An 11970-nucleotide genomic window follows, 5' to 3' on the forward strand; every position below is an offset into this window, starting at 1 on the left:
TCAATTCCTCCACTGGGAGAAGGTCATTTCTAGCTGGGTTCTTATCCCAAAGGGCCAACCTTTTGCCCAGCCAAGATGCTGCTCAGTCCCCTTCTTGATATTCAAGAGCAAGATGTGCACATTTCAGATAAACACAGCCTGGAAGGTCTCACCCATCTCCTGCACACTCCTGATCTGCTTCATCCAAGCCCCAGTGAGGGCAGTGGAAAGATTCCTGGTGAGTGCTGGGCTTTGGCCTGGATCCGAGGTTTTACAGCCTCTCTGGGATCACTTTACTCACGAGGCAGGGAAAACAAACAGCTCATGGCATCGAGATCCTACACCCACAGCCAGAGCTCAGGCAGCTCAGCCAGATGCCTCCTAAAGCCCTTAAGACTCACTGAGTTTTATTCTCTTTCTGCTCCAGGCTGAGGCTTTGTGATCATTCCCTACTCTGTACGGTCCCTGTCAGACTGAGAAGCACGTGGATAACTTCATTTTCTTCTTCCAGATATTAAGAACTGCTGAAGAGGGACCCATCCATTAAATGGGTCATTGGTATTCATGGTGGGAAGGGCTCTGCTCCTGAAGCAGGTTTGTTCTGCCACAGAGCTGATAATGTGTTTTAAGAGAGTTAATAAAAGTAATTGGCCTTCATAAAGGAAAAGGAATATAATGTTGGAGGGGGGAGCTGTAACCAGTTTCAGTTTTCATTCTCTCAGCTGAGCAAACAGCAGGGAAGAGCCACCAGAACCTCAGGAATGTACCATGAAAATGTGAAGGAAACTTCCCCACCAGCAGGGCCAAACAGGGATGGGAACCTGGCTGCTACACATCCAACAGGAGCACTCCTGGGTTTGGGACACAGCCAGAGTGGGAAACATGCACCAGGCAGAGGGAGAGGCCAAGGATTGTGCAGAACAAGGAGCCAGCCACCATGAAATCCTGAGCACTGCCACCAGCAGACCTCCAGCCCTAATCCAGCACCAGTGCCTGTCCCTCCTCCACAGCCACAGAGATGTCCCAGGGCACTGTCCAAGCCACAGTGCTGAGATTGGGGCTGCTCCAGTCTGCCAAAGCCCGAGTGTTAAATCACACCCAACGCAGCAGAAGACGGGAAGGTTTTTGTTTATGTAAGATTTGCTGTGAGGCGTGGAGAGAATCTGCTTCCCTTGTTTTTAAATGCTGTGCTGTGTGAATTTAATGTGCAGAAAAGGTGTCAGACAAGCAACCCTGAAGAAGAAAACTGCCTGTTTAGCAGGGAGCTGAGCTCTTGAACACCCTTCATCTGCAACGAGGTTCTGCAGGCACAGCCCAGCACCAGCGGGTGGGGGAGAAGAGCTCAGCACACGAGGCAGCACAGATGGGTGTTTCACCCAGAAATCCTGGCACACACCCCTAATCCTCCAAACCTGGGAAGAGCCAGCACGTGCAGGATGCTCAGGTGCTTGATCACCCTGACATAATTTACAAAAGCACAGGTACTTACTAATTTACTTCGTTTTTTCAGTGATCCCTTTCCACTCTGTGACTTCCTTGTGGCCATCACCTTTTTCTCCTCACTCTGACTGCTGTGGAAATGATTTCCAGGAAGTCCCAAGGATCTGCGAATTTCCCCCCCTGCAATGAGACCCCTGGCCCTGCTGCAGAGGGACTCGTTCTCACCTGGGCCTGACAGCTCTTGAGGAACACACCTGATACAGCAGACAGAAGTTTGCAGCACTGCCAGCCCTGGGGATTCACGTGGAGTCCCTGGGCTCCATCCAGAGCTGCAGCTGGGCACTCACATGCCAAGAACCTGACCACAGAAACTGTTAGAGAATAAACCTCGGCCTAAACTTGATTTAAAATGAGCCTCCACAGTGGGACAGTGCCCCTTGGAACACTGCATTACTTTATAACTTAACTACAGGAGTATTAGGCTGCTCTGTACCATAAAACACACACAGCAGTGGGACCTGCTCTAAAAGCATCCATTCCAATTATTTCCCCTTTCCATTGTCACCAAGGGACAAGAAAAGAGCGTCACAACTTTGTTTTGACTGAAGTAGAGGATGAGATTGTCATTGCTTTGTCACACTTGATCGATGCTCAGGCTCCACTGAAGCTATTGAACATAAATTCCAAGGCATGCAGATGTCACACATGCCCACTCTGCAGCAGACACTGAGCTGCTCTGCTGCTTTCTTCAAAGAAATGCAGAGAAGGGAACAAACTCCGATTTCTGGACTATTTTCTATTCAACAGAACCAGCAGCACAATTCTGTTTGGCAAGGCTGCACCCCAGGCTCTGGCTCAGCTCGTTCCCAGTATCACCAGTCTCACTGGGAGCACCTCAGTGGCTTCACAGCTGGTCTTGCTGAGGTATTTACCCTCCAGCAGGAAGCCAAGTCTTCTGGAAAAGGGACTGACAACATCTTTTAACCAGTCTTGGATAATTCATATCACCGAGCGTTCTGTAATTTGTCAGAAGCATCTATTAATCCTTAATGAGGTAAAAGCTCCTCAACATTTCTCAGCTAAAGTTGCCAAAAATCCCCCACACCGAACTGACATTTCCATTGCTGCTGCTGCAAATCCTTTTACTTCTCTTGAACGGAAGAAAAAAACAAATTTGAAGGATTCAGCCCTTGCTCCCTGACATAGCCAGCAAAAAGAAACTGGCTCAAGTATTGCTACACTAACAGAAATAGCCCATATTTCATGTCAAGGAATAGGATGTGCAAATTTTTATAGGCACCATAGATCATCACCATCTGTCTTGACAAGTTAATTGTCTGCAGTTTTTCTAGGAAAACTAGAACCTTTAAAAACTAACAAAACAAATGAGTTGAAGGATGATATGGCCAGAGCATGAAGCATCGTGGGCTCACTGCCCTGGAAATGTGCAAGTTCTGATATGCCCGAGTTCAGTCTAAAAAGAAAATTTGGAGTGGTCAAAGTGCTCTTGGTGCTACTTATAGCACTGAAGTACTACATACATAGCAAAAGAATTGCTTATAGAGCACAATCTCTGCAAAAAAACCAGCTGAACTTGACAAATCTGGGAACAAAACATTAATTAATCAAAGTGGGGAATGGCACTCACAGGGTTCGCAGTCAGTGGCAGGACTCACATCCTGCAAAGGGCCAGCAACACCACAGCCCACACAATTAAAAATCCAGGACAAACTGGCTTAGATGACAACCTGCAGGAAAAAATATGGATGCAGGGGCTTTGGTTCTAACCTGCCAGCTTTATGCAAAACAGCAATTTGTGAGCTGTCTTGTAGAAACACTGAAAGCTGCCGTGTGAGCACAAAGGGGGATGGAGGGGAATTGTCCCAACACCCACTCTGAGGAGCCTGGCACTGCTGAGACACCTGAGACACCCTGAAACCATCGTGGGGACACCCCCTGCTCTGCAGGCTGCTCCAGAGGACACCAGCACACCGTGGAGGGCCCCCAGCAGCCAGAGCAAGAACAAAGAGGGACAGGGACGTGGCACAAAACCTCTGCCCCAGCCTGCTGGGTCCCTCAGGACGGGGCCAGCAGCAATCCAGGCTGGGGACAAGCACAGCATGACCCAGGTGAGGCAGGACACCAGGGGCAGGTCCTGCAGCATCAGCAGGTGAGAGTGGTACCTCAGAACCCAACTGCAGGTCAGGCTGAGCTGGGGGCAGAGCAGCATCACCTCCGGCTGCTCCCGAGCCAGGATGGCCAAGTGGGAAGCTCAGAGCTCCAGCAGAGTTCACTCTTCACCTACACACACAAAAACATGCCAGCTGCATTCACCCAGTGGCTTTTTAAAGGGTGAAGGCTCTAATTGAATTGTAAGAAAAAAATTTTCTTAGAATCCAAATCAATTATTTTTAAAATCTCTCCCTTCATTCTTCGTTAGTTCTTATCACCACAGTGACAACCTCCCCATGAGGCACCCAGATTTTTCTCATCAAAAACTGGAATTAAAGAAAAAAGAATCCGAAATTATTCTTGAATATCAAATACAAGCTTACTAAATTTAGATCTGTCATTTAAATTTTCCACAGACAACAATGGGGAGTTTATTCCTAGACAAGGAGCATAGGATTTGGCACTAACTGAAACATAACAAAAATCAAGGAGCCAAATACCCAGTTGGTGCATATGCCCCAGCCTCCACTTATTTCCCTCAAACTGAGATAATTTACACAAACTCAATTTTGAATTTTCCCTGTAATTGCAACAGGTCCATATTTACAGTGCAGCCTGAACAGTGCCCACTGGAGCCATCTGTAAGACTTAATTTCATTTTAATAAGAGTTTGATTGAAGCCCTAGGAAAGTTGAAAATACAGTTTTGGGGTTTTCTAAACATGACTTCAACAAAAATGGGATAATTTACTCCAAAGATCTCGCTCAGGGCTGTACATGTGACACACAATGGCCAGACAAGACATTTCAAAAAAATAGAATCTGTTGGAAAAAAAACTAACTCTAAGAAATCAAAATGATTCATGCCAAAACTGTTAAGTCAGATCATCTCTTATCATATCATCCTCAAATTTCTGGGTGAGAGCACTTATGAAAATTTAGCACCAAAACCAGCTGGGGCTTTCATAGAAAGTTAAAGAACTGAAATTCAAAGTCAGAGAGAAAATGGGATTTTATCTGTAATATTTTCAATGTAGATAAAATAACCAGTGTAAAACAGAATAAAATGTGGTGAAATGCAACCATCTCCCCCTTAACTGATCGACAGATAGCAGTAAATTAACAAGTGATGTTTATTAGTTTAATATTCAATATTAAATGGTGAACAGAATCAAAAGGCTGCTCCATAGAACTGAGTGACTTTGAAACCCCTGAAATTACAAAACGCTGACTCGGGGACGTGAAGTGCTTTGGATCCCATCTCTGCTCTGCCAGTCCTGCTCCTCCCTCCACTGGATCCCCACCTCAGCTCTGCCAGTGAATTTCCCATGGACCAGTTCCTGCAGCCAGCAGCTTGGCAAAAACCCATTTAACAGCAGCTTTGCTTGATTCAAGGTTGCAGAATTTGGCCTCTCCTCGTTCTTGGGTCATCTGGGTTCCACGCCCTGGGCTGAAGCTGAGCAGTACCTGGCAGGGGCTGTCCCCTCCCCAGCATTGTTTGTTTGGTATAACATTAGGAAATAAATTAAGGAGTTATATGAGCTTTGCTTTACAGCAAAAAGAAGGAAAAAGGTATTCAGATTAAGTTTCTGAATCATAACCCAGCAAAGATTTATAATAAAAAATTCATATGCAAATCTCTGCAGTGTACTGAGTTAAAATCAACACCGTTACACAATGACCCCTGTCATAATACAAGAAGTCAAATGCAAAAAAATAATGAACCTAATTGATTGTAACTAGAGCAAAAATGTGATTGAACAGAGCAGTCACTGCTCCCCAGTAATGTGTCCCATGGACAGCTGTAAAAATCTGAAATTCCGCCCTCACAGCTCTAAAATTTCAATTTTCACAGGTAATAAGTGGAGGAATTCTGAACTACACCCAGCTCATCCCTGTAAACCAGTTCCCAGATTTAAAGTTATTTCAAGTGTTAAATGAGGATTAAGGACAAATAAAGGAGAAACTCTACAAACCCCCTCTGGAGCTCCCCAGCCACAAAGCAGGGACAGTGTGCAAAACCAGAAATCTTTATCCACAAAGTTTTTATCTTCTGAATTTTCATTCACATTTGTTTCTTTAATTTTTTTTTTTAATATCCCATAATTAATTTTTCAGACTGGATTCCTTAAGGGCCAGGTTCATGGAGATAAATAACCTGGTAAACACTCTGATCCCCAGAAGATTTAGATTAATTTGGATACAGCTTTGACAAACATTAAATCTCTTCTTTAATGATGTTCCTCAAACAAAACAGTTAGCAAAATATCTGAATTTCCTTGTATAATGTCACATTTTAATGTAAACATCAAATAATGTACCAAAAGTTTTACTGGAAAAAAAAAAAAAAATTAAAGCGGCACAATTCTTTATACCACTGGAGAAGAGGGGAGGAAAAAGCCAGATTACAAACATTTACACATGCATAGTGGAAAAAAAATTAAACAAACAAACAAAAAAGTATTTTACTAAATTCACGCATTTTTTTAAAATAGTTATTAAATCTACTAAGCACCAACATACCTAAAAATTTATTTTCAGCTTCATGATTCATTTAAAAAACCTATCAAATTAACTTTTCAAACAAGCTTATATTATTAGCTTGTCCAAAAATAAAATGTAGAGTTTTTTTGGGTTTTTTGTTAATTTTTTTCTTCTTTTTTCGATTTTTTTTATTATTTTTTAAAGTATACCAATACTTTTATCTGAATGTTTCCAAACAATGGCATAGGTGTCTGCAAAGAATGCCTTTACTTTACCCTACAGTGGATGGAAAATACAATACCACATCATACAGAATCTAAAACTATAAAAGTCTGAGAATGCAGCATCCCTTCACAAAAAAGCTGATAAAACTGAAATTATTTAGAAGATGCTGCACCTTTATTTAAAAAAAAAAAAAAATTAAATGAATTTAAGCAGAAATAACATACATTTTTACATTAACTGGCCATTTCTGGTACAGAAACCCAGCATAGTATGCTAATGTTATTGAATAAATGTAAATGCTACTTACAATCTTCTTAAATACAATTTAGACAAACTTTTTTTTTCCTTTTTTTTCTTTTTCCTTTTTTTTTTCCTTTTTTTCAAGTTGTACAGGTAATCTCTCAGCTGCTAGTTTAATGCAACATATCATTAACATTACACAAATTAAAAAATAACACGTGTGTGTCTTCCTACAGAAAAGCTTCCAAAAACCCGACCCACATCAAAAAATGCAAAACAATGGAATATAATTAAAAAAAAAAAATTAGTTGCAAGTCTAGCAGCAAAGCAATTAAGTGAGGATATATTTACCAATATAAACAAAGGGAATATTTGCAACTACAGGTGAAGCCCCAACTATCTTAGACCTACCGACACAAATAAAAATTAAATTCTCTCTAAAAAAAATAATCTGATTATTTAAAATAGGAGTAAAAGCCATTGCTACCTGATGAACTACCTAGGCTAAGTTCCTGAAACAAGGACAGGGGGTCGCTGTTCTTTTTTGTCTGCTCAGGAGGAGGTTTGGGTTTGGGGGGAGCCCGCAGAGCGCTGGCGTACGACATGACGGGCTTGGTGCCCCCCGCGGGCTGGGGGCTGCTGCTGTTGGACTCCACCAGCTGCTTGTTGGGCATCAGAGGGGGGAACTGGCCCAGGTGCTGGAGCACGTTGTAGTTGAAGGAGTTGGAGAGTTGGATGTTCTCAGCCTTCAGGTGTTCCTCCGGGGGCTTGGCAGCCTTCGGCGGAGCTGCGAAGGAGAAAGAAGAGCTGGAGCAAACGAAGGGCTCTGACTCAGCCAAGCCACCTGCAGCGAGCCCAGAGTCAGAGCTGCCACCACCCCTCTGGTAACCTCCTCCCACACCACCCATCTGCCGTGTTTTAGTCACTCTGAAAACCAAGTTCACAGAATGACACAATCCCAGGATGGGCTGGGCTGGAAGGGATCTTAAAGCTCATCCTGCTCCATCCCCTGCCACAGGCAGAGACACCTTTGCAGGGACACATATTGAGAAAATTACAGCCTGAAAAATATTCCAGGCTGGAGCTTCTCAGCTCTGTTCCCAGCCCATGAGCTGCTCCAGCTCAAGGCCAGGGAGAATTTCTCCCAGGGTGATCATTTGGTCACAATAAAAAGGAATTAATACCAAGATAGAAGCCCTGTTGTGGTGTGTGCCCAGGCCCTGGCCATGGGGTGTCTTCTCTCTGAACCAATCTCCTTTTCTCTGCTCTGGGAGTTGCAGTCATGCTATAAAACCAAGTGTGTTCCTGAATAAACTTGGCTCTTTCTTCCTGTCATGACAGACGACCATGGAGCTGTGCATCTTATTTCTGCCTCACTTAAAGGGTTAAAACCCCTTCCCACGGCTACACAGCTTCCACCAGACCAGCTTGATCCAAGCCCCATCCAACCTGGCCTTGAAGTGATCTAACCTCATTCCCAACTCCTGGATCAAGCAGCAGCAGCACAAGACTGACATTACCCAGCCGATGCTGTGTGTCTGTGCCCTGCAGCTGAAACCCCAAACCTGCAATTCTGCACAGCACATTCTCTGGTGCACTGAGGGAAGCTGCTTCCGAATGGGATCTACTCTAATTTAAGCACTTTATCCACTGAGACAGCATAAAGGGTATTTCATTCTTCTTGCTTTACAGCTTAATAGGCTAAAATTAAAATTTACAGCACCATATATAATTCATTCTCCAACAGCAATTCAGAGTCCTGAATGCCAACCAACTAATTATTGGTATTTCAGGCTGAATGCATTCCTGCTAATTGATATGTTCTTGCTCCACATTTAACAACTCCTGTAACTATCAGAAAAAAATGGTGCTTTAAACCATAGGTATAAAACTGCTTTCAAATGAATTTCCTGAATCCTAATGAGGTCCCTTACTTTTGTCTGGAGAATTCTGCTGTCTTGCACAGCTAGAGAGACACTACACTGAAACACAGCTCCATGTTCTAACTGCAATAGTCCAGGAACTGGGCAACAGATATATTCTGTAATTATTTCAGTCTTTGATCATATAATGTTATTTTTAAAGTGCACTTACAAAAATGTACTACCAGATGAGTGCAAAAGCAGAAAAACTTAAAAGTTTCTCACTGGAAGGGTCACACACAGGCATCTGCTTTTTATAGAGCACCCAAAGAAAAAAAAAATACCAAAACCAACCCATAGGAGAATGGATATGGAAAGAACACAAGCAAAGCAATTTTGCTAGGGTTGCTATGATTCAACAAAAAACAAACAACCCAGAACACGAGCAAAAAAAACCTCCCAAAATAACCACAGCACTCAAGACAAGTAATGACAAGCAGGGCCAGAGGTGAAAGCTGTGTGTGGTAGAGGTGCCTAACAGAAGGAAAAATATGAAATACACATCTTGAATAAGAACTTAAATCATTTTCTTTGCACCAACAGAAAAAGCGATGCATATCAAACCCTCAAACTGCAATTTTGGGAAGTGCCTGTATGGAACAATTGACAGCAGCTCTCCCTGTGCCCCATAAATCCCTCCTGGTGCCAGGGCCACTCCTGATGTGCAGGAGAGATGAGCCCTTGAACACTCTGGGGTCAGGGTCACTCCCTCTCAAGCAGCAAAGGCAGGCCCAGGACTTTCACAGCATCACATTCCCACGGGCCTTCATTTCATGGATAAAAAGCAACAGTAACGAGAAGAGTGCAGTTACTGGCCATTAACCCTTAGCTCTATAAAACACATTTGGGCTGTAAATATGATCACAGGCAGTGAGCTGTAAATGTGGAAAGCCACAGCAGCCATAAAATGGAGATGTGTTTGCATGAACCATTAGGTACAGGGCTCTGTTCCTTATACATTTATTGACAAAACAGAAACCATGCTTAACTACAATAAAAAAAACGTTTCACTGCAAATGCAGTTACCAGCGAGAATTTGTTATTTTCACTTAGAATTTCGTATTTGACAGCAAGTGTGTGTATATGGTACTTTTTACATACACATCTGTCCTCTGAGGACTTTACTCACAAACAGGTTCTCAAGCTTTTCATTAAACCAAAGAAATGTGGGGCTGGCTGATCCCAACATAAAAAATGTGCCAGAGCTCCTGAGATAGTTCCTCCTCTTAGATAACCACGGAGTTTGGAGAGCAACTCACAGTGAGCAATTCAGTGATGAATGCCACATAATACTGTGCATTCAGCTCCTTGATTTTCAGTAAAAATAGAAATAGATTGAAGGAGGTGCCCTGAGCTTGAAGCTTTGAACTTAGCATGAAAGATGCTGCCATAAATATGGGTTTGCAAAATAACATTTTCACATTTTGGAAATTAAAAGGCACATTAGGAATTTAATTCTTGAGTGCTGTCGCTGGCTGACATAAAGAGCTTTTCTCATTCATTCTACACTGCATGTTCCTACTTCAGAATTACTATGAAATTACAAGATGTTTTACGTTTATAAAGTTTGGTGAAAAGCAATTAAATCTTTTAAGGCCAATAAAACCAGCTTATAAATATTTTTTCTCATTATTAAGTGGTTTTAATATCCACACTGGAATACTGTTTGCATTTTTATTAATTTTGTTTTTAAATTACCACTGAAGATTCTTAAAGCAAAATCACAGGGAAGAAACTGTACTATCCTGGTAATTTTGTTTTTCATAAACACAAGAAATACAGGAAACAGAAGAATAGTTGCACTGCTCCAGCTCTCTCCTTGCAGCTTTTTTTCTTCTCTGAAAAGTTAATTTAGTTTCTGTCTGCTCAATCAATCAGCACTGCTGCTACCACCAGGGAAGCCACATTCCACTGAGATTCTTCCACAGTGAGAGAGAATTTAAACTCGTCACTCCTTTGATGAAGTACCAGAATTTACTGGAGAAATGCTGAGAGCACTAATTCAGTTTATGTGTTGCTCCCTCAGACTGTAACACCAACACAAAATATCACTGATTCTGGAAACAAATAATCTATCTTGCAAATAAATCCCACCAGTCACCTCAGCTCCCTCCAGCACAAATTCAGCTGCACTCGAAGCCACAGTGAGAGACTTTCTGGGTTTAGTGGAGCTTTTGGAGAGGACTAAGAAGCAGCATTGCTTTTTTAGCTGAAGAGCAGGATGTTAAAAAGAAATGAGATTATTCCAAGCAAGCCTATAACGACTGAAACAAGAAATACTTGAACAATCTTTGCTGAAATTGGTTTTGGGAAAGCAGCAGCTGCAGCTGTACCCACCTAGCAGCTCCCGGGGTGGAACAGCTCTGCTGGCTCCATTGCATGGAATGTTTGGGTAGGGGGCAGAGGAGGAGGAGGAGTTCACCCACAGCTCAGGGGAGGAGTAGTTGAACGATGACTGGTTACTGTGGTCCTGAAGCTCTTTACACTGACCAAGACTGTCTTGAGGAGTGCTTAATTCTTCAGAACAAGCCTGGACTGAACTAGAGGAAATTCTTCTTTGGTACAACGGCCTGCCTGGTCCTCTTGGTTCATACTGTGAACAAAAAAAAAAAACCCAAATCAGAAAATAGCCTTTTGCTCTTTTGGTTCAACTGCTTGTATCAAATACCATTTCCTCATTTAGTATTTTCCCTTAAATGTCTTACCAAAAAAAACCCCTAGTTCTTTGCATTTACAGAAAAAACGAATACATTTCAAGTTATATATTGTATACTGCAGTCACTGATAACATATTTTGATCACACAAAATAGAGAATTTTAAAGGAAGTGCAAAGAACATCAACTGAGATCTCTTAATTCTTATCAACCTTTCCATCTCACACTCCACACTCCCACGTGGGTGTTGGATCACACGGTGAGGAGGAAGCCACCCAGCATTTACAGACGAAGCAAAGGAACACACAAGAGCAAGAAAAAAAAATGTTCTTACAATGCAGCCAGGAAAAAAATGGCTTTTCCTTTTCCAAAGGATAAATTAGTGACTTGTACACCAGGATCTGGGTAAGCAGGATACATTTGTATACTGGATTTTGTACATACAAAACAAATGCTCTGGAGAAGCGAGTACCCTCGGGAGAAATAATGCAGAGAATTTTATCTGAAACCACAGAAATTATTTGCTTCCATAAACCCTGTAGATCATGTAGATGAAAACGGCAGGAGCTCCATCAATTAACCTGTGGGCTTCAAGAGTTCAGATTTAAGGGCCCTCTAAGCTTTCTCAAGATTCAAAGCAAGCCTGTTGTATTAGACTTTATTTTTAATAGTAAATACAGTATTTACTCCCACCTGCACTGACTAACAAGAGCACCAATAACAGAAAAGTCATACAGGTAAATCTAGACTTGGTAAAGGGAAAGAAAACCCATCCTAATGAAATGTCACAAGAAATTAGCTAAAATATCAAATAACTTGCTTGCAGAGTCCAGCTATTGGTATTCTATCATCTA

The 11970-nt window shown here is 42.2% G+C and overlaps 1 protein-coding gene across 3 annotated transcripts in view; it reads right to left on the reverse strand.

Annotated features, from left to right (window-relative positions):
* Nucleotides 1-4704: 4704 nt before the first annotated feature.
* HELZ (helicase with zinc finger) overlaps nucleotides 4705-11970 on the reverse strand; it is an 86092-nt gene continuing 78826 nt past the window's right edge. For all 3 annotated transcript variants that reach the window (XM_014882702.2, XM_014882701.2, XM_014882705.2), the window contains 2 exons: nucleotides 10799-11054; nucleotides 4705-7326 (listed from right to left, as the gene is read on the reverse strand). In XM_014882702.2, coding sequence (XP_014738188.1) covers nucleotides 6995-7326; nucleotides 10799-11054 — 588 coding nt within the window. In that variant the 3' untranslated portion in view covers nucleotides 4705-6994. The remainder of the gene's footprint in view (nucleotides 7327-10798; nucleotides 11055-11970) is intronic.

Source organism: Sturnus vulgaris, chromosome 20, assembly GCF_052056855.1.
Source record: "Sturnus vulgaris isolate bStuVul1 chromosome 20, bStuVul1.hap1, whole genome shotgun sequence".
NCBI lineage: Eukaryota > Metazoa > Chordata > Aves > Passeriformes > Sturnidae > Sturnus > Sturnus vulgaris.